Source organism: Myxine glutinosa, chromosome 1 (genome assembly GCF_964187855.1).
Source record: "Myxine glutinosa chromosome 1, kmMyxGlut1.1, whole genome shotgun sequence".
NCBI lineage: Eukaryota > Metazoa > Chordata > Myxini > Myxiniformes > Myxinidae > Myxine > Myxine glutinosa.
Window position 1 is genome coordinate 321,239,852 of NC_136261.1, and position 23,787 is coordinate 321,263,638.

General features: G+C 45.5%; 1 protein-coding gene across 3 annotated transcripts in view; it reads left to right on the plus strand.

The window, feature by feature from the left end:
* LOC137411122 (serine/threonine-protein phosphatase 6 regulatory ankyrin repeat subunit A) overlaps positions 1-23,787 on the plus strand; it is a 203,643-nt gene that overhangs the window by 108,099 nt on the left and 71,757 nt on the right. For all 3 annotated transcript variants that reach the window (XM_068096573.2, XM_068096581.2, XM_078769660.1), the window contains 3 exons: positions 1,381-1,581; positions 9,591-9,678; positions 21,349-21,491. In XM_068096573.2, coding sequence (XP_067952674.2) covers positions 1,381-1,581; positions 9,591-9,678; positions 21,349-21,491 — 432 coding nt within the window. The remainder of the gene's footprint in view (positions 1-1,380; positions 1,582-9,590; positions 9,679-21,348; positions 21,492-23,787) is intronic.

The following is a 23,787-nucleotide window of genomic DNA, read 5'->3' on the forward strand; positions in this document are numbered from 1 at the left end:
TTTGTTTTCTTTTCTTTATTTTTAACCTCTATAATCCAATGTGCCACATGCTCTGTTCATGGATACCAGGCTCTTCTCCTATGGCTGATGCTTCATATGATCTGTTCATCACAAATAAGCACTTGATATGCTTATAGGATAAATAATACTGCCTTTCAGACAGTTTGTTTTCATCTCCTTGTAAAATGAGGTGATGTTGAAATACATGAGCAGTTTCAAAAATGGAATTTGAGGGACAAGTGGATGAGGCACTGAGGCAGCCACCTCATGCACTCACTTTAATTTTGACCACTTTTCATAGCCAAATGCCGTTGAACCATTTTTTGTTTGCAGAAAGAGATTGCTCTACATAGACTTCACTTTTTCTCACCATCTCCCCTTTCCTCCATTTTTTTTTCTTGTATATATTTTCGTCGAGTTGGGGTATCCAAGGAGGAGGAGGGAATATATATGGGTGTAGAGGAGATTGTAATTGAAAAAATGGAGAACTTAGCAGAATGGGCAGGGTTTGTGAGCTCAGAAAGAAAAGAGAAAGTGATTTGGGAATAAAGAAGTCAGAGGATCAAAGAAATGGGAATGTATAATATATGGAATATACAGTACAAGGAAAAGGATATAAATATAATCACTCCACCATTTGATTTTTTTGTATGATGTTTGGAGTGAATATTTTAAATTATAACGACACTCAGTAGAGAGCATACCTCCTCCAGGCTGAACAGTTTATGTTTTGCATCCCACTGATAGGCCGGATCTGGATCCGGACCTGAACCAAAATCGAATCGCCTTGTTCTTGTCACCTATCCAACTCTTCCACCTTGTTTTGTCATAACTCGGCCACAACTTTCTGAAACATCATGCGATATATCGTTTTTAACCCCATGTCTCAATAGCGATGAATCACTTGATACATTGAAAAACATTCTCGGATCCAGATTTGGATTTTCACCAAAATCTAATCAATTCTTCCTTGTCACACACCCAACCTGTCCACCAAGTTTCGTCCGAATCCGTCGATTACTTTGAGATATCGTGCTATTATCGTTTTTGTCCCTAATTTCTCAAAAGTGAAGAATTGCTCAAACAATTATAGTATCCGGATTCTTCACCAAATACAATGAATTTGTCCTTGTCACACACCAACCTGTCCACCAAATTTCATCCAAATCCGTTCATAACTTTTTGAGACGCCCTGCTCACAAACAGGTGTGAAAACATAACCTCCATCGACCTTTGGTGGTGGAGGTACTAAAAGTTTTATTCATTTGTTTTTATTTTTTTAAGCTATGTGGTTGAGCTTTTGACTTTCTTTCAAAAAAGGTAAATGATTAGGTGTGTTCATCATAAACAAGAGTTGTGTTTCATTTGTGCATTCAACAGGCTGCAGTTATGACCCTACTGAAGCATGCTGCAGACGTGAATGCTCGTGACAAACACTGGTTGACACCCTTGCACCTGGCTGCAACAAGCCGCACGGTGCAATGTGCTGAGGCACTTACACCGCTGTTGGGAAACATTAACATAGCAGACCGTTCAGGGCGTACTGCACTGCACCACGCTGCATTTGATGGAAACCTTGAGGTATGTGGTTAGGCCGGATAAGTTTAAACGAGTGTGAATGAAAATTGCATTCTCAACAACTAATGCGAGTAGGTACAGGCAGTCCCTGGTTTCCGAACAAAATGTGTTCCTGAAAATTTACTCGTAAGCTGTATCTTCATAAACCGGAACAATAAATCCCCTTTAAATACATGTAATAAATGATTAATTGGTTCGGAACACAAATTGAACCATTTCTTGTAACATAAATGTTATTAAATGTGCTTTTTAAATAAAAAATAAATAAATTGACGCTATAAATATATACAGTAATACAGTAATTATAATAATAATAATTAATAAAGCCTAAAAAGGTGTACGTACAAATCTTTTTTGGGCAGTCGACAAACAGCAGCGGCAGTTGGGGGAGGTCAACATTTACCAATGCAGTGCAATATGGTGCTGCAAAAAAGGCAGATGCATCATGTGAATGCTCTGTTTGTTTCCACGCATTCGAGCTTCCGATTTCCTAAGCGCTCAGCGTGGTATGCATGGGCACGGGAAGTAGGGGTGCTGAGGGGGCTGCAGCACCCCCTGCTTTTTGGCAATTTCCACCTGTCTTTTATATCGTTAGATATATTCGATATAAATTAGATATATATCATTAGATATAAATTATCCTGTCTGTTTAGTTCAATGGGGTACAAGTATAGCATATATGACATTGTACGAAACACTGTATGTATGCCACTTACTTTCAGCACCCCCAACTCAAAATGCTTTCCAGCGTCCCTGGTGGTATGTTCAAAAAACCGCATTAAACCCTATTATAATTGTTTTAATTTTTTACATAACGTTACTAAATGCACTTTTTAAATAAAAAAAATGAATAAATTTGAGCAAATTGAATATGTGTAGTATCAGTCTAAAGGGATGGTAAGGGATAATGAGCTAGAGGGGTTTATGGTGAAGGAGGGAGAGCATTGATATCTCTCATGCTGGTAAAGAACTCTGTGGAGAGAATGCTGTCTCTCGTGCCGATAAAGAACTCTGTAGAGAGAATGCTGTCTCTCGTGCTGGTAAAGAACTCTGTGGAGAGTATGCTGTCTCTCGTGCCGGTAAAGAACTCTGTGGAGAGAATGCTGTCTCGTGGCGGCAAAGAACTCTGTGGAGAGAATGCTGTCTCTCGTGCTGCCAAATAACTCTGTGGAGAGAATGCTGTCTCTCGTGCCAGTAAAGAACTCTGTGGAGAGAATGCTGTCTCTCGTGCCGATAAAGAACTCTGTGGAGAGAATGCTGTATCTCGTGCCGGTAAAGAACTCTGTGGAGAGAATGCTGTCTCTCGTGCCGGTAAAGAACTCTGTGGAGAGAATGCTGTCTCTCATGCCGGTAAAGAACTCTGTGGAGAGAATGCTGTCTCTCATGCCGGTGAGGAACCCCATGGAGAGAATGGTGTCTGTCCTGCTGGTAAGGAACCCCGTGGGGAGAATGGTGGAAGAGTGCTGGAGCGAAGCCTGTGTGAATAAGGTGTTAATTGCGGTATGAATGGGTAATTAACTCTCGAAGTCAGATTTCCTGCATTTTGCGCTCAGCCCGGTATTTAAAATAAATTCCGTGTTCATGTGAATCGATCGAACGCTTGAAAGACTGAATCATGGTTATCTTATTATAATTCACCAAATGTCTGTCTGTCCGTTCAAAGGTACCGCAAAAACGGCTCAACCGATCGCAACGATATTTTGGGTGGGTATTCCTGGGACCCCTGGGAGTGAAATAGGCTATATATTGTTTTTACTATTTTTTCCAAGTTTTCCAATTTTCCAGTTTTTTCAAACACAATGGAATAATATTTACCGATATGAACAGTGATGTGGCTTTTATTGAAGTTCTACAAATACTGTTTAGATTTTGATGACAATTATGAACCTGCCACGAATGCGGAAGTGGACAGATGACGGCAATGCGCGGGTTTGATAATATCCAAATACAACCGTCATTCAATCATAATGTTAAGTCGTTAAACGTTAATCATGTTAATCGTTTTGTTAAAGTATCAATTGATTGGAATTGAGTGAATACAATTACGATTTTTAATTCGTAATTGTATTCCCCCAACTGTACGGAACTTCACATCAGGATTTTAATATTTGTTTATGTCACGAATGTTGTTAGAAGTTTATATTTTTATATTAATGTTATTTAATTTGTGATTGGAGTTATGCTGTTTGGAATAAAAAAAGAGATATCGAGTTCAAGTGAATGACGAAATTCCGTGACGGTTTCTACTTTCTAAACATGAATTCGCGGATTGCCATATGCAGATTCGCCATTGACTGGGTATGGAACAAACGTACCCGTTGCCAACGGGTACGTTTGTCATGGAAGTCCTTCACGAACTTGCTGTCTATGTCTGACGTGCGACTGAAGGTGCTACAGAAATGTGGAATGTATTGGTTTCATGCTTTAGCATTCGCCGTTTCTGCATTGTCTGTTTGTTTATGGCCTCCCACCCGTGCGTAGCACGGTACCTCACTAGTAAAGTATAATGGTCAGAAGCTGGGTGTTTGTAAACCGTGGACTGCCTGTCCTTAAAAGGTTATACTGCTGTCTTCAATCCATTGTTGTAGCTGCAATATTTTGTGCCCAGCAAATGAAGCTACATCATGTGACTCAACATATTGCCATTGCATCTTTGGCAATGTACTGTGTACTGTACATAATTGCTTCTGCCACCGGAAGCAGATGAAGGAAAGGTGTTCACCCCTGTATGTCTTTCTTTCTGGCTGTGAACAGGATATCTCAAAAAGTTATGGATGAATTCAGACGAAAAATGGTGGACAGGTTAGGTATGTGACAAAGAATAATTTATTAGATTTTGGTGAAGATCCAGATCCGGATCCGATAATGTTCTTTTTTTCCAATTTCCAAGTGATTTTTTACCTTTTTTTTTTTTTTTTTTTTTTGTATACTGAATCGAGGCTCGTGAAAGAGCTAACATTTATTTCACAAACAAATCAACCAGACAAACAAAATATACAAAAAGAGGGAGTGGAAGACAAGATGGGGAGAGAAGGGGAAGCACACAACCACAACATTTGAGAGCAGGGAGAAGTGTGGGAGGGAGAGGGCTTGGGGACAGGAGGCGTGGGAAGGGGAGGGGGGGGGGGGGGGAGAGGTATAAAACACAAGGGGACCGAAATTAGCGGGGGTAGAAAAGATCAAGGTTTTGGATGGGGGAGGATAAGAGATGGTGGTGAACAGCTGTTTTAAAGACCTGGAGGGTGGAGTGGGATTGAAGAGAGTGAGGGAGTTTGTTCCAGAGGCGGGAGAAAAGAGGAATGAAGGAGTGAAGGTGAGCAGAAAGTCTTGATTTTGGCAGTTTAACCATAAGATGGTTGCAGGCAGATCTTGTGCGACCTGTAGGAATATTTGGGGGACAGAGCCCAGAGAGGGCTGGGGGGGCAAGGCCAGAGAGGAGTCGGTAGAAGACGGAAAGACCACCAAACCTGCCTGCGGTGAGTGAGTGAAAGGCCCTTGGAGTTAGCTTCATCGCGGGAGATTCCAATGATTCTGAACGCTTTGGTTTCAACAGCGTGAAGACGGGCTAGGTGTGAGGCAGGAGCACCAGACCAGAGGGGAGAGCAGTATTCCATAGAGCTGCGGATGAAAGCCTTGTATGTGGTGAGGAGCTCAGGTGTGCCAAGGAAGGACTTCGCACGACGGAGGATGCCCAGTCAGCGACTGGCTTTGGAGGCCAGATTTGAAATGTGGTTTTCCCAGGAAAGATCATGGCAAATAGTGAGACCCAAAAGCTTGAGTGACAGAACTTCTTGGAGAGGATTATTCAGAAAGTGGATGGGAGGGTTTTCCAGTCGGTCTTTTCGGAGAGACATCGTAAGAGTGTGAGATTTATCAGGATTGAAAGAGATGTTCCATTTGTTTGCCCAGTCTGTGATTTTGTCCAGGTCTGCAGAGAGTGAGGAGGCTGCAGACTGCCGATCTGAGGGATGAGGAATGGAGCGACAGAGAGTAGAGTCGTCAGCATAGAGATAGAGAGGATTTTCAAGAGAGTCAGAGAGATCATTGATGAAGACCAGAAAAAGCACAGGGCCCAGAACACTACCTTGGGGAACTCCAGCCTGAACAGGAAGAGGAGATGAGAGAAACCCATTCAGGGCCACACGTTGACTACGACCAGAGAGAAAGTCCGCCAGCCATGTGTGGAGATTTCCATGGATACCAAAGGAGGAGAGTTTGGTGAGCAGAGCAGGGTGCCAGACCGTATCGAAGGCACGTGAAATGTCAAGGGAGACAGCTCTAATTTCCTGTTTGGCGTTGAGGACCTCCATCCATTGTTGAGAAAGCAGAAGCAGCATGTCCAGAGTAGAGTGACCAGGTCTGAAACCAAATTGATGATCAGAGATCAAGCCATTGGAGAAGAGGAAAGATTTCATATCTGAAGCAATGATGGATTCCATGACTTTGCTGATAATTGGGAGAAGGCTGATTGGTCTGTAGTTGCTGGGATCTGTTTTTGCACCTTTTTTGTGCAAAGCGGTGATGTTGGCTGATTTCCAAGCAGATGGCAGATGACCTTGAGCAAAAGAGAGGGTGAAGAGAACAGAAAGAGGGAGTGAAAGAGCGGAAGAACATGATTTTAGGACCCGTGGGCTGATGCCGTCAGGACCAGTTGCAGAATCAGAGTCGAGGGTTGACAGAAACTTTTCCACCTTGTCAGGAGGAAAGGACACAGAGTCCAGGAGCAGCTGGGTACGACTGGGTACAGAGAGGGATGGGTTTGGGACACAAGATTTAGAGGCAAACACAGAGTTGAGGCATTCAGCTTTTTCACGTGCGGAGTCAGCCGTTAAGCCGTTTGAGGTGAGGGAGGGGATGGAGGGGGAACAAACACCAGAAACAGATTTGACCAGACGCCACCAGGATTTGGAAGAGGGAGACAGATAAGAAAGTTCGGACTTGAGAACGGTGAGATATTGTTTCCTGGCTCTCCTGAGGGTGGACACACACTTGTTTCGGGCTTTGTGAAAGGAAATGAGATTTCCTTCCGTTGTATTTGCTTTCCAGGAGACGAAAGCAAGTTGTTTCAGGGCAACAGCCTCACCACAAGATTCCGTGTACCATTGACGGGAGGAAGGGTATGACGACTGAAGATGAGATGGTATAAATCTGTGCATGAGAGAGAGCAATTTACTTTGAAAGAATTCCCAGGATGAGTTGATGTCAGAGGCGGTAGAGATGGGAGACAAGTCCAGATGATTGATGGCTGCTTGAAGACCGTGCCAGTTGGCCTGAGTGAAATGCCAGACTCGTCGACGCTGAGGAGGCTCTCTGAGAATGGTCAGAGAGATGTCCACTTTGACAAGCACATGATCAGATGAGCCGATTGGAGCAGAAGAAGAGCAGCAGACATTTTCAGGGAAGTTTGTCATAACCAAATCCAGAAGAGAAGATGCTCCGTTGACTGAGATCCGGGTCGGGAAATTGACAGATTGTGTCAGTCCCAATGAGTCGCAGAAGTCCTTTGCTGAAGAGCCATGGCTGGTGAGAGAGGTACCCACACCCAGCCAACTGGCATGGTGACAATTGAAATCACCACATATGAGGAAGAGAGAGTTGGGATGGGTAGATAGAAGTTGGTCCATATTATCAGACAGCGAGATGTAGATGGAGTCATCGCTGTTTGGTGGATGGTACAACACACATATGAACAAAATGTGGGAGCGAAGGGGAAGCCGTAGCCAAAGGTATTCCTGGGGGTGAGGTGGAGAGAGGGCAGTGGAGGGCGAGTGAGGAAGAGAGTTTTTTTATAAAGATAGCAACCCCACCTCCAGGACGAGGCTCAGGTCTATCATACCGGAGGAAGGAGTAACCTGGGAGAGATACCAAGGCATCAGAGACATCATGAAGGAGGAAAGTTTCTGTTAAGCAGATCACATCTGGTTTGTCAGAAGCAACCTGTATGGAGAGATCAGTCAAGTTTGAGCGAAGGCCCCGGATGTTTGAGGTCCATACCGTTAATGAAGAGGAAGGGGGAGCATCGGGTCCAGAACAGGGGGGGGGGGAGGGGTAGGGTAAGATGTGGAAGAGGAGGAAGAGGTAGGGAGAGCTGTTGAAGGTGTGTCAGAGATTTCAGAGATTTCAGAATAGCTTGGAGAAAGGGAAGAATGGGGTGGACAAAAGGTTTGATGGAGATTGGGTGAGGCACAGTGAGGTGTTATTTGAGGAGGGGGAAGAGCGAGGCAGAAGGTTGGGGGAGATGAAGGTGAAAGTTGGAAGGGGGAAGAAGCAGGGAGGATGCTTTGAGGAGGAGGGGTGAGAGGGGAGTCTAGGAGGGGAGGAGCGAGGGAGAGTCTCGGAGGGGAGGTGTGTGGGGGGAGTTTAGGAGGGAGGGGAGGGAAGGGGCAAGGGGGGAGATTTGAAAGGGATGGGTGATGGGGAGGATTTGGAGGGGAGGGGTGAGATTGGATTTTGAAAAGTGTACGATTCATGGGAAACGAACATTTTTTGCAAAATGAGTTTGAGACCTTCGAGTCAAAAATACGTTTGAGGACACTGAAGGAGGGGTGGAGTTCTGGATAGTTTAGGGAATGTAGAAAGGAGGAACTGTAAGAGATGGTATTATATATATTTTTTGGAATGAATAGATTTGGTGAGCAAGACGAAAGCATCCTTTTGTAGGAAAAGAAGAAAAGGGTGTTATAATATATGAGAGAAAATAGTTGTTCAGGGGAGAGATTATACATTTCTAACCATGTGATCGCGTGATCGTGAACGAAGAACGAACGAACAAATAAGAACAACAAATAAACGAATAAGACCTGGGAAGGAAATATTTTTTGGGGTTTTTTTTTTTTTTTTTTTTGAGTTGTTAGGGTTGTTAGGCATTCGACGAATCGCTGAGAGAAAAACAAAACCACAAGGTCGGAGACGGCACGGTAACCTAAGCCTACGAGTACTAGGCCGCAGAATACTCGATACGCATTAACCGACGATTGTGTATACATGTACGAAAAATTAGCACCGAAAATTTTCCAAAAGATACGCTATAGGTACATACACCGAAAGATAGATACAGTCTCGACAAAAACACAATTGAGAAAGATCACTTAGCTTCGAAAGCGTGAGCGCATGGAACAGCTTCGAAAAGACGTGACCTCGCCGTGATCTCGCGAGATCGAGCTCTCGTGATTGAGCGATGGGACCAAAAACGATACATACATAGCATGATATTTCCAGAAGTTTTGGATGGGTTATGACGAAGCTTGGTGGATGAGTTGGGTCGGTGATTAGAACAAGCCAATTTGGTTTTGGTTAAGATCCAGATGCAGATATGTCCAATCAGTGGGATACAAAACATAAACTGTTCAACCTGGTGGAGGCATGCGCTCTACCTAGTGCCGCTCTAGTTACATATAATGTGAACCTACCCAACTCCACCATGTTTTGTCATAACCCATCCATAACTTTTTGAAATATCGTGCTATAGAGTGTATTGTTTTTGTCCTGATCGCTAAATGATGAAGTCATTTTAAAATTAGAGTATCCGGACTTGGATCCTCAACAACATGTAATCAATTCGTACTTGTCACACACCCAACCTTTCCACCCAGTTTCGTCCAAAACCATCCATAACTTTGAGATATCCTGCTCACAGACAGACAGACAGACAAACAGGGGTGAAAACACAACCTCTGTCCACCTTCGGTGGTGCATGTAACTAGTTCTTGATTCTCCTTAAATATCAGGATCGATCAGTGCAAGTTTGACATAAAACGGCTCAGAACTGCTGACCTAGATTCAGATCAGAGTGGACGTTCTAACCATTACGCCACCAGACTCTGTGGCCTGCTCTCAATCTGGAAGGTTGTTGGTTCAAATCCCGGCTGAGTCATAACGGAGCTCTAAATTAATTCTTTTTGTTCATTAACAAAATTTGTTTGTTAATTTGTCATTTGTTCATTAAGAGTAATTTATCAATGTACTTTGCTTGTTTTTGGGCAAGTATGTGTAAGGGTTTCACCTTTTTGCAGATGATCAACCTCCTCATCTCCAAAGGAGCAAACGTGAATTCATCTGACAAGAAGGATCGTCGAGCAATTCACTGGGCTGCGTACATGGGTGAGTGCCTCAGTTGGCTTTGCAGCTCAGCTGGATTTCTATTTGTTTCAACTTTTTCAATTTTTTTGCTTTCACTGCTCATTTTGAGGAATTGTTTCAAGCATATTTTAGCAATAGGCATTGTATAATTCCTCTGAGCTACAGTCTTTGTTTGTAGAACACATTTTTCTCAGATGCAAGTTGCCATACATAATTAGATGTTGTCACAGATTAATTTCACGTTTTTTTCCCCCCTTCCACAAAATTCTCTACCCGTCAATCCATTTTAGCTCACTTGGAACGAAATTCAGGGGAGCTTATGTGATGGTGCGCAGTCCGTCTTCCGTCGGTAAATACTTGAAACTTCTTCTCCGAAACCGCTGAAGGGATTGCGACCAAATTTGGCACAAATTATATGTGTTGTGTTGTGACTAAAGTTTGTTCACGGCATTAAAAAGATTCGGCGTCTAAGAGGGCTTACCGGGGTCAAAGTGCATCCAGGTTTGACCCCGTCCCCCCCCAAAAATAGGAATTTGCTTTTTTGTCTCTGAAACTACACACAATATTTCGATGAAACTTGACCACAACCTTCATCACCCATGATGTACCGAAGTTTGTTCATGGCACGAAGAAAATCGAAGTTTAAAGGGGTACGTGGGGGGTCAATGTGGGTCCAGGTTTGACCCACCAAAATATATATTTTCTTTCTTCTCTGAAACTACACACACGATTTCAATGAAACTTGACCACAACCTTCATCACCCGTGATGTACCAAAGTTTGTTCACAGCATAAAAAAAAAATTCGGGGCCTGAAGGGGTGTATGGGGGGCGGGGGGGGGGGAGGGGGTTGTCCCCCAAAATAGGTATTTGCTTTTTACTCGGAATATACACATGCAATTCTGATGAAATTTGACCATAACCTTAATCACCCGTGTTGTACCAAAGTTTATTCACAGCATTAAAAAAAATCTGGCCGTGGGGGGGGTCTACTGGGGTGTTGCCCCCCAAAATAGGTATTTGCTCTTTTCTCTGAAATTACATACACAATTTCAATGAAACTTCACCACAACCTTCATCACCCCTGATGTACCAATGTTTGTTCAAGGCATTAGAAAAAATTGAGGTCTGAGGAGGTATACAGGATGGGAGGGGGTGAGGGGAGGTAGGGGTTGCCCCCCAAAATCGGTATTTTTCTGTTTGTTTGTTTAAAGTCTTATGATTATGTCAGTATGATTCTACATGCTGCTCTGTCTTCTAGAAACCATTCAAATTGGTTTAAAACACCTTTAGTCAATGTAGTATACTGTTTATTCTTTCAGGTGAGCGCCAGGGGTATTGCTTTAATGTTGCTTTAATGCAGTTTTGCACGATTACACATAAACGGATTATTTGCAGCCTGTATTCAGGGATTTTTTTGTTCCTTTCAATTATGCTCGGACTCTGAATGGCAGAGTGGAAATGTACTCGGATTCTCAAGAGGAAACCTTGATAATTGTTTTTTCCCAAAATAAAGCAATGCTTCAGCAGCTCCCTGATTATTACCCTCGTCAGAGAGAGAGTATTGCATTTGGATCAGTTTGTCTGTTTGTCCGCACAAAACATGAGTGTGTATTAATTACATAAGACCCTTTATAATATAGACATTTTATATTTAAATAGATATAAGAGACCCATTAAGACCACGAAGACCCTAATGACCATGAGGACCCACAAAGACCCTAAGACCCTTAAAACTCTTAGGACCCCTAAGACCTCTAAGAATATTGAAGACACCTAAAACACTTTAGAGCCTTTAGAACCCTAAGACGATTTAGAACCCTAAGACCCAATGGACCCAAAATATTCAAAAGACCCCCAAAAGAGCATGATGACCCAAAATACTCTGAAGACCCATAAGATCCCGAGGACCAAAAAGACACAAAATACCCCACAAACCCCAAGGACAAAACCACACATGTTTTGGTGAGGATCTGTAATCTCTGATTGCTCTTTCTTGTTGAAATTGTGGTACTTGTATTGATGAATTTTGCCAAATTTTGGCTTGTCTGTTCTTCCCTCCCCAACATATATTTTGCATGCTTAATCTTGTCTACTGTAGACTTAGTATGTGTCTGCATGTATTATTTAATTCTTCCTCTTTTTCTCAAATCAAAAGTATTATTAATGTTCAAAACGATCAGCTAAGCTGTCCAAAATTAAAAGCTATTGAAGGAACACTCCAGGCATATGATCTTGTGTTGACATCGTAGTAACGTGGTTAAAAAAAAATCCCAAAAATATTTATTTGTTTTTTAAAATATCACTTTATAAAGGAAATATTTCAAGAAAATAATGTAGAAGTTTGCTCATAAATGACAATGTTCTGACCAATCAGTGTGACCCCCAATCTGATGACTTAATCTGTCCTAAGCTTCGGACCACTGACAGAGAAACAAGAGTTATCGAGTGTGGTTTATCCTGTTATGTTTCATTTTGGAGACCAAACTTGTGGTGAGTGCTTTAAGACTTTGTAATGCAATTCAACCCCAAAAAAAGATGTTCATGACTAGTGATGGCAGCTTGCAATCGAGCGATGAAAGCCTGGAGGCAGGTGTGAGAACTGAAAACATTGACTGCTGTACATGCAGGCGATGTGTCGTAATAGCGAGTGCAGTGGAGTTTATCTGCTTCCATGAAGTTCCTGCTGTGATTTTACCAAAACAATCTGATGATGAAAGTTGTGTGACAGAGGGCAGAGTGTTCCAAACTGTTTGGCTGAATAGGGATGTTCTTGAAATGGCTGTCGTTACTTTACATGATGCCAGGACTCTTGGACCTTCAGGAAAACCCCAAACTGAACAGATGAGTCAAATGCATGCCCGCTAAATATTTGAGTATTTGACATGAATAAAGATTGATACTGGATGATTTTCCTCACAACTTCAGTTTTCCTCACATGTACAGTGTCCGTACCCTCCGTTATGTACAGATTAAAAAATACATGTGCAAATTAAAAAGTCTGTTCTAATTCCATAAAAAATAATATCTACAATATCCCCTGAAAAAATAAACAGCGGATATTGTAGTCGGCTCCTGTCTGTCTGCCCCTCAGTCCGTCTTACTATTTCCTACAAAATGGTTGCGCAGAAATTCACCAACCTTAGTAATTATGATCACCACATGTCACAAAGGTGCAAGAGCAGTATCATTTTGGCCCTGCCCCATGGGCTTGGTTTTCACCTCTTCGTACACTGTACCATCGTGCACTCAGATGCTTGAGAAAATGAAATGTGGTGGGCATATCATCTGGTTTCAGTATATTTATAGGTTTAAGTCCCAACAAGTCATCTTTTAAGTCGGGCTCAAAGCCCAGCTTTCAAAGCAATCGGGCTCAAATTCCTCCGAGCAAAGACATCTCGTATTAAGTCTCGTTAATATAATTTAATAAATATAAATATTGTTGGGGATATGGGAATTGTGTGGGTAATTTGATGTAAATTTTCCCCTTTTGTATGCTGTAAATCTTGTAAATATCACCCTCCAATAGTATAAAGATCAAAGGTCGCCCTTAGTGAATCCATCGCATACACATAGCAAATCTTAAGTTCCCTCACTAGTTATGTCCGTAATACATGTTAGTATAAGGCTCTGTGGTCCACTTGTTCATTGCGTTGCGTCAATTAAATAAGATAGAAGCCCCTTTTGTCAGCTATTGCCAACTGCATTCGCCACTACGGTTTTGGCTGATGGTCAGCACCTATGACTCCATTAGCCACGAGGTGAGCTCGGAGAGGAAAGGCGTGTCTCCACCTCGTCATAGAGGGGAGGAGTGAGCCAGCCCTTGCCGACCAACCAAGGAAGAGGGGTTTGGCTTTGAGAGGGCGTGGAGAGAACCATCGAGGAGGTTCGCGAAGGTTTGAGGGTGTGGCATATATAACCCGTCACGGGACGCCCCCCAAAAGGAGATGAGAGGAGATGAGACACGGAGCAGATGGGATACGAGAGCTGAGCTTTGACTCCACCACGCAGCTTTGACTCCACCACGCAGCGTTGACTCCACCACGCAGCTTTGACTCCACCACGCAGCTTGACTCCACCACGCAGTTTTGCCACCGCCGCAGTTCGAACCGTAGCAGCTTGCACGACCGCAGCTTGGGCTTTGACGGCGGTGCCGACGTGGCCGCGAAGGAACGGCGGCTGCCCACTCCCGACCCGACCGTGCTTCGGTCCGAGCTGGACCTTCCTCTCCCTCCAGCCAATCCACTCTGCAATTTCCCCATTCGTGTACGTGAGTTTGTTCTGTGTGTCTTGTCCCTGGGTATAAGTTAAGACTGCATAGTTAAGTTAATCATTGCACTATGTCTCCTGCTCCTTCCATTGCCTTGTAAATCGCATCTCCTTTCCTTTCTGCTTTGTTGTGTGTAAATAGTAATAAATCCTGTTATTCCCTACTTTGTCTTCTACTTCTTCATGCTCTTTCGGTCGCTTTAGAGGTTTCCATCATTGCACACCTGTGGCACGATTTGGCCAACGTTACGAATATAAATCGGGTCTAGTCTCGGTAAACGGCTCACGCCGCAGTTCGCTTCGCTCGGCGCAAACATCCATTACGCTGCGGCCGTGAGCGGGGAGTATTCCCTTGCGTACCGGGAGGCACTGGTATTTAGGTCATAGGACGGTTGGGCCTAATACCCTACCCAGCGCCGACCGGGCGTGACATCATACCCCCGGGGCCACGTCGGTCAGTCATTAGCGAGGGGATTAATCCCCCCTTCTTAAAGGGGAAGGCCGACGCTGGGATCCATAACAATTGGTAGTCAGGAGTTGGGATTCGAACCTGGGACTAAATTTATTTTGCCCAAATTTTGGACACCAATTGTACTATTGGCCGTAACAATTGGTGTCTGGGAGTGAGATTTGAGGCCCGAACCAAATTTTTTATAACATCAAAAAATTTGGTCAAAATTAAGAGCGCCTGAAATTTTAGAATATTCCAAATTTGAAAATCGCGCCATGGATGATCAAGGCGACAGGATGCCGGTGGGGGAATTAGAAGAGGGGTTAGGGGTAACCCAGGACCCCAGGGAAATGTATATGGAGGAGGAGAGAAATGAGGATGTGGTTGAGGGGGCTTCAGGTGCACAAAATGGCGCTCTCGCGCATGTGGTTGGGGAGACACAAAATGGCGGCGCGCACGAGGTTTCAGGCGCACAAAGGGGCTGTGCCGCGGAGGCCGAGCCCACGGCGCCAATAGACATGAACCTCTTTCTGATTCAACTCGCGGCAAGCCTGGAGAAGCTAGATGAAAAGATGGACAAATCAAGGGCAGAAATGGGGAACCAAATTGGAGGTTTGGAAAACAGTATGGGGGCAATGAGGGACGAAGTGAGGGGTACCAGTGCCCAAATTGCAAAGATAGACAGCAAATTTGAGAGGCTAGGAAGCAAAATGGAGCCAATCGGCAAAATTGGGGACAGAATGGGTGACCGCATGCAAAAATGTGGGGAGACCATGGATCGCATGGTGGGCGAGAGGGTCCCGAGGGTGCACGACGAGGTAAAGCGGGTCGAGGAGCACTGGTTGGGCTAAGTGGAGAAAAGCACGGGTAAAATGACGGGTATAGAGATCGCGACCCGGGGTATGGGGAAGCCGGCGACCGCTCAGGTACAAGTGGGAATTTTAATAAAGCCAGCGGTCGTTGAGGTGAATAAAGAAAAAGAAATAATGGGTATAATTGAAATTGTAGAAACGACAGAAGTAGAAGAGCAACAGTCGGAGGAAGGAATGGAAATTGCTCAAAGTCCGTGCTCACATCACGATGCTGCGCTTATTAATCCTTATAAAGATTTGCAGGTGTTGGTGCAGGGAGGAAGAAGAACCCCGAAGGTGAGACGGGCTGTATATGGTGCTAAGAGGTTTTTCAGCAGGAGGATGTTTGGCGCAGAAAGAATTGTCGCGCGATTGGGATCGATATGGCACCCGGGCGTTGGTGAAGGGTCCCGTGTGAGTGGAAATGGCGCGCGTGTGAGGAAAAAGTGTGCGTCAAAGAGTGAGCGTGTTATAAAGTGTCGGAGTGATACCGAGTGCGAGCGAGAATGCACTTCGGAGTGTACGGAGTGTGACTCGGGGAGTGAGTTGGTGGTGGAGCGGGTGCGAGGATGCACGTATGGGATGAACGGCAAGAGTGTGCGAGAATGCACACCTGGAATGGTCGAACGTGTGCGAGGGAGCACACCTGAGTTGGTTGTGGCGCGTGTGTGGGAGAGCCCATCGGAGCGCGTTAGTGGGTGGATGCAAGAGTGCACGCCCATGGTGAGTGTTACGGAGGACGTAACGGAGGAGAGGTGTGGAACGAAGTATGCGAACGGCGGGTGTGCGCAAGACGGTGCGCGAGGTGTGTTAAGGAAGTGTGCGAACGGTGAGTGTGCGCGAGAGGTGTGGTGTGTAACGGGGAGTGCGGTGGTGGAATGGACGGAGTGTGTGGGATGCACTGGAGGCGCCGAGACGCCAGGTTTTGTGAGTGTGAAACGGGTCGCGTATGCAAGTGAAGCATCGACGTTGAACGGGGCAGCGTTTAGGGCGACGGATAGCGTGCGCGGTGCGCTTTGTTGGATGCTAGGCCCCGCACGGTCGAGTCCGGGCCTTGTCGGGCAAGGCGACCAGTCCGGTTCAGGGGCAGGTGGGAGGAAGCAGAACGGTGCCCCCTGTCGGGGGCGGGGTTCCGACCGGGCGAGATTGAGCCATCGGGCCGGCGACCACAAGGTGCCGCGCCGAGATGGTGCGTGGAATCTCGGCCCGACCAAACCACCTCCCTTGCACCGAATCCCGGACGGATCCAACCGCCGGCAACGAACCACCCGCATTCATTGCTCGACTTGGCGAAGCCAAGTTCTGAGCATGTAAAGACGCACCGAGGCTCAAGTTTAATGGACATTTGATAGCAGTAGTGAATTTGAACAGCAAAATTTGTGATTGGCAAAAATTTGATGATTGGCAGATGATTGGTAGAGTGAGTGGCAAATTTTTGATTGGCTGAAATTTGAGAGCAAAATTGGTAGTGAGATATGCCCGATGTGGTGGGATGGCAACTTTGCCATCTCTCACATATCGGGGGCAAAGGAGCAATAGTTTTATGGGGTTGGCAGTGTAAGCTCACCGAGGGAGGGTTTGGATATCTATCACATAGGGACCTAGAGATGACCATAGGTAACGGTAAGGTTAAGTAGCGACCTTGGACAGGTAGTGGGGACATAGAGAGGGTAGTTGGATGATAACGACGTGGTATGTGCTTAGTTTAAAGGGAAGACGGGGAGCACCAAGTTAGAGGGCACCAGGTAGGTCAGATGATGCCGTGTGTGTGTTTAAAAGTGTACCCAGAAGTGTATTGTGAGAAGGTGATTGTGAGTTGTATTGAGCATGGAAGTGTATGGAGCAGTGAGTGAGTAACAATTGTGATTGCACAGGTGTGCAACTGAACAGGTGAATGGAACAGTGCATGAGTGAGTAATAGTGATTGAGTGTTGTGTTGAGCAAATGGTCCTGGAGGAAGGAGGGTGCAGGAAGCACCAGGTGTAGGAGTGATTGCACAGGTGTGCAAATCCAGGTGTATGGAGAATGGTTGTATGGAATAAATGGTCTGGAATATATGGAGTATGGAATGGATGGTCGTGGAGTGAGTATGGTGGAAACTGTGGACTGGAGTGGATGGTGCAAAGGTGTGGATGGGGGAAAGGAGGATGGACCCCATCACGAATACCCGGGGAGGGTAGTGTAAGTGTTAGGTAGAGGGTACAGGTAAATTGTGGATGGATATTGGCATCTGTGGTGCGTGTGGAAGAATGGTGTTTGGATGGGTGCATTAGTGACGTGGAAATGGCTGGGCGTGTGGCCTGTTAGTGTGTGTAGTTAAATGGGCACTCCACCACTGTGAGGATGTCGGCCAGGTGAGGCCGCAGGTGGGCTCTGGGAGCCGTTAGAGTTGTGGATGGGGCCCGAGGATCCGGAGGACGGACCCGGGTAGCCCAGTGCCAGAGGGGGCACCGAGTGGGGAGAGCGCCAGAGGGCTTTCCCCAGTTAGATAGGTAGGGTGAGGAGCAGGTAAGCTCGGAGGCAACTACAGTGGTGGAGGTGTGCAGGTGGGTAGACCTGCTGGGAGAGCCACACGACCCAGTCCTGAAATTGTGCAAGGGCACAGGGAGTTGAATCGGGGGAGTGAGACCCCAAATTGATGAAGCACCACAGTTTGATCAATGGGAATTTGGTTCTTAAAACCGCATGGGGTAAGACGGCCAATGGTTTGGCAGGGAAAGACCCCGGGTAGTGTAAAGTGTGTTAATGTCATGCAGAAGATATTTAGGATTAAGAATCTCCTCGCACCATCTACATCCACTCACCTGAGATGACGTACCTCCACACCATGCCAGGTTGTTTTTATTATTTTTTGTGCAAATGGTTGAAATGTGAGACGCATCATGACGTGGGTGTGACATTGTGCTTTGTTGTTCCATCTCTCCCTCCTTATGAGGATTGATGATGAATTGGGTGATGGCAAATTTGGTTAGAGGGATTGTGGGGACGAATTTGGTATAGGGGAAATATAGGGGAGACGAGACAGTAGTGACGAATTTGTAAATGTGTAGATTTTTGTAAATATGGGGTAAGGGCAAGGGTAGAGTAGGTAACAGGGGGGGTGACGTACGGTAGGGACGAGCTTTCTCACTTCGCTCTCCGTACGACCTCGTCTTGCATTGCCTTGTTTGATGTGTACCCTTGTGACCTTACCCCTCACTCACCTGTCTTCTATCCCCCTGTCTCCCACCCGAGGACTGTGCGCCACTGGGCGCCGAGGGGAGCGTGCGGGTGTCCGCCATGGTGTGCCAGAACTCCCGCAACCAGCATCCATTGCATTGATGCACCACTTATGGACCGCCGTCTTGCGGCCAAGCACCACTTTATGGACCCCACGTTTTGGGGCCTGACACCTCTGCTGGAGCCGGCCACGATGGCCCAGGGTCTTGCTTGCGGACCTCGGTAAGGTGGCACCTATGCCACACAGGTGGACCACCCTTAGTTGGCCCCTGTGGCCCTAAATAAAAATGGACATGTTTTGTGCACTTCATTTTTTATTTTCAAATAGGCCGCATGAAGCAAAGAATAGAAAGAAAACATCAGGAAGAACATCGGCCCAGCAGCGAAGAGGAAGACCACCACCAGTTGTTGTCTTGTGTGTTTTTTATTACGAACTGTGATGACTGTTGCACCGAATGGTGCTTTTGGTGCTTTTGGTGATTGGTGCTTTGGTGTATTGGTGCAGGTGCATCGATGCAATGCGTGCTGTCTCCTCCCTCCCAACAGGAATTTCTTTTTGTTTCCCCAAAAGAAAAATCACAGGTCCTGGGTTGCGTTTTGTAAATAGTCAAATAATGTCACTGTAAATAATGCTCCCCCACCGTTCATGTTTAGTTTGAAAATAATTCCGCAATTCGGTTAGCTGTGGGTGTGAAACTGTTAGGCAGGGTGCAACGCAATTAGCGGGACATATTTATTTGTGTTTTAAAATTGTCGCACTCAGGGTCAGGTTAATTGTAGAGGGAATTACACCTGCGTGTCACATTAAAGGTAAAATTTTCGGGCCGAGACGTCCCGTAAGGAAGGAGGGTGCAGTGTTGGGGATATGGGAATTGTGTGGGTAATTTGATGTAAATTTTCCCCTTTTGTATGCTGTAAATCTTGTAAATATCACCCTCCAATAGTATAAAGATCAAAGGTCGCCCTTAGTTAATCCATCGCATACACGTAGCAAATCTTAAGTTCCCTCACTAGTTATGTCCGTAATACATGTTAGTATAAGGCTCTGTGGTCCACTAGTTCATTGCGTTGCGTCAACTAAATAAGATAGAAGCCCCTTTTGTCAGCTATTGCCAACTGCATTCGCCACTACGGTTTTGGCTGATGGTCAGCACCTCTGACTCCATTAGCCACGAGGTGAGCTCGGAGAGGAAAGGCGTGTCTCCACCTCATCATAGAGGGGAGGAGTGAGCCAGCCCTTGCCGACCAACCAAGGAAGAGGGGTTTGGCTTTGAGAGGGCGTGGAGAGAACCGTCGAGGAGGTTCGCGAAGGTTTGAGGGTGTGGCATATATAACCCGTCACGGGACGCCCCCCAAAAGGAGATGAGAGGAGATGAGACACTGAGCAGATGGGATACGAGAGCTGAGCTTTGACTCCACCACGCAGCGTTGACTCCACCACGCAGGTTTGACTCCACCACGCAGCTTTGCCACCGCCGCAGTTCGAACCATAGCAGCTTGCACGACCGCAGCTTGGGCTTTGACGGCGGTGCCGACGTGGCCGCGAAGGAACGGCGGCTGCCCACTCCCGACCCGACCGTGCTTCGGTCCGAGCTGGACATTCCTCTCCCTCCAGCCAATCCACTCTGCAATTTCCCCATTCGTGTACGTGAGTTTGTTCTGTGTGTCTTGTCCCTGGGTATAAGTTAAGACTGCATAGTTAAGTTAATCATTGCACTATGTCTCCTGCTCCTTCCATTGCCTTGTAAATCGCATCTCCTTTCCTTTCTGCTTAGTTGTGTGTAAATAGTAATAAATACTGTTATTCCCTACTTTGTCTTCTACTTCTTCATGCTCTTTCGGTCGCTTTAGAGGTTTCCATCATTGCACACCTGTGGCACGATTTGGCCAACGTTACGAATATAAATCGGGTCTAGTCTCGGTAAACGGCTCACGCCGCAGTTCGCTTCGCTCGGCGCAAACATCCATTACGCTGCGGCCGTGAGCGGGGAGTATTCCCTTGCGTACCGGGAGGCGCTGGTATTTAGGTCATAGGACGGTTGGGCCTAATACCCTACCCAGCGCCGACCGGGCGTGACGTCATACCCCCGGGACCACGTCGGTCAGTCATTAGCGAGGGGATTAATCCCCCCTTCTTAAAGGGGAAGGCCGACGCTGGGATCCGTAACAATATGATAAATAATTCTAGTTAAATAATATCTATCTAAATCTAAATAAATATAAGAGCATATAAATTAATTTTTTTCCATTTCGTTCCTTGTCCAATCATCCATGTTATCTTAAGAGCCAAAGGCAATGCACCAGCGGCATCTCGCTTGAATACAATCCATACTAAGTAGACTACTGCTCTTTATTGCTAACAAGTATGGTAGGCTTCTACTACGCATAGAATGAATGATGTCGGCAAAAGCGGCGCCCGATAACGGCGCGACCCAGCATCCGTACGAATTACCCAAAGTTGTCATTTTATTGGTTCATTTGTTTCTATATCTCGCACATATTCAAAGATGTAGGTTTTGAAACATGGATGATTGAACTAAAGCCTCTATAAATTAAATATATGTAGTGTTCCTTTAAAGAAGTCTTTAACTGGAAGAATCCTTATTCACCAAAAAAATGCAAGAACGGCAAAGATGAAAATGCAAAAATGAACAAACAACCCAAGTTTTGGCAAAAAAGACTGAATCAATCCAATATTTCAGCCATAGAGAGACCTTCATCACAGAAGAACATGTGCCACATGCATTCAGATATTAACTATACTCTTTTGGAAGGGTGCAGTGATACAGGCCAGCGATAGACCAATCAATAAATCCAGGCAAACAGTGTTGGAATATATATAATGCATGCCAAGCCAAGTACCAATGGTATTCGTAACCCCTTCCTCTCACCTATCGTCGCAGGGCACACAGAGGTGCTTCGACTGCTGGCTGCCAAGGGAGCAAATGTGAGCTGTAGGGATAAAAGAGGTTACACTCCTCTGCATGCTGCAGCTTCAAGTGGCCAAGTTGGTATCGTGAAGCTGCTGCTAAGCATGAATGTTGACGTAAGCCATGCACACGTGTTCTCACCTTTTCAGCTTTCTGGAGTGTTATCCTGTATATAACACTTTTCAGACTCGAAATAATACCCTCCTTCAAACAGGTTGATGTAAACAAAAAAACTGCCTGATTTTAAAAATTTTAATAGAGAAGTACTGCAATAATGGGAATTAAATGTGTACGGCATTTTAAACTGTTGGCCTGTGAACACCCATGTGTAATTGTTCCTGATACACTACATGACCAAAAATATGTGGACACCCGAACATCACAATCTCATTCCAAAATCATGGGCATTAATATGGAGTTGGTCCCCCCTTTTCTGCTATAACAGCCTCCACTCTTCCGGGAAGGCTTTCCACTAGATGTTGGAACATTGCTGTGGGGATTTGCTCCCATTAAGCCACAAGAGCATTCGTGAGGTCGGGTACTGATGTTGGGCGGTGAGGCCTGCTCGCAGTCGGCGTTCCAATTCATCCCTAAGGTGTTCGATGGGGTTGAGGTCAGGGCTCTGTGCAGGCCAGTCAAGTTCTTCCACACCGATCTCGACAAACCATTTCTGTATGGACCTCGCTTTGTGCACTGGGGAATTATTATGCTTATACAGGAAAGGGCCTTCCCCAAACTGTTTCCACAAAGTTGGAAGCACACAATCGTCTAGAATGTCATTGTATGCTGTAGCGTTAATATTTCCCTTCACTGGAACTAAGGGGCCTAGCCCAAACCATGAAAAACAGTCCCAGATCATTATTCCTCCTCCACCAAACTTTACAGTTGGCACTATGCATTCAGGCAGGTAGCATTCTCCTGGCATCCGCCAAACCCAGATTCGGCCGTCGGACTGCCAGATGGTGAAGATTCACTCCAGATTCGCCACTCCAGAAAACACGTTTCCACTGCTCCAGTCCAACGGCGGCGAGCTTTACACCACTCCATCCGACACTTGGCATTGCGCTTGGTGATCTTAGGCTTGTGTGTGGCTGCTCAACCATGGAAACCCATTTCATGAAGCTCCCGACGAACAGTTGTTGTGCTGACGTTGCTTCCAGAGGCAGTTTGAAACTTGGTAGTGAATGTTGCTACCGAGGACAGACGATTTTTATGCGCTACGCGCTTCAGCACTTGGCGGTCCTGTTCCTTGAGCTTGTGTGGCCTACCACTTTGCAGCTGAGTTGTTGTTGCTCCTAGATCTTTCCACTTAGCAATAACAGCACTTACAGTTGACCAGGGCAGCTCTAGCAGGACAGAAATTTGACAAACTGACTTGTTGGAAAGGTGGCATCCTATGACGGAGCCACATTGAAAGTCACTGAGCTCTTCAGTACGGCCCATTCTACTGCCAATGTTTGTCTGTGGAGATTGCATGGCTGTGTGCTTGATTATATATACTTTTCAGCAATGGGTGTGGCTGAAATAGCCGAATCCACTAATTAGAAGGGGTGTCTGCATACTTTTGGTCGTGTATTACAAGGGTAGTGGTCGTAAAATACATGACTTTGCAGGTTATAAATTGAAAAGTATGAGGCAGTTAGGCAGCACCAAGTCTTAATTCAAATGTGCTCCAAACAGTTGTTGTTGTACCCTTTGGAAGTTCTTGTGAAAATAAATGATCTTGAGACATCAATAATACAACACTTGTTTGAGTAAACTATGACATTTACCTGAGTTTGGTTTCAAAAATGCAAAAAAGTGATTGCACTTCACAATCGTGGTCATCAGATATCTTGCATATATGGAGACAGTTGATTTTGACACAAAGAAATGTTGCACGCAAGATGATTGTGACATTTTTAGAGGTTGAGATGATTTTTACAAAAAAAGTATCCATGTTGAGATGCAATAGAACCACCTTTAGGGGCCATTTTTTCCCACAGAGCAGGGGTTGACCTTTTTCGGGCACCGTGGTCCCCTTCTTGAAGCAATGTTTTATGGCCGGATGCCCTTCCTGCCACCAACCCTGTTAGTCGCCTCTTGCGACACACAGGGAATTACCAGTGAACGGGTACTCAATTTGCCGACCTCGGAAGGATGACAGGCTGAGTTTTCCGGTTCACGATCAATGATCGATGTATATATATGTTGCTCGGCTTGGCTCCGCCCCTCCGGAAATAGTGCGCTGTGTCACGCTGTTGACGTTCGCGAGACGAGGCTGAGGGCGTGTGGTGCGGCTTGAGGAGAACTAGAAAAAACAAGAGATATCCATTTAAAAAATATTTTCGTTGAATTAACGATATCTGCCAAACCACGCGCCCTATTGCAAATTCCAAAAGGACATTTTAGTAGATTGACATGCTGAACAGA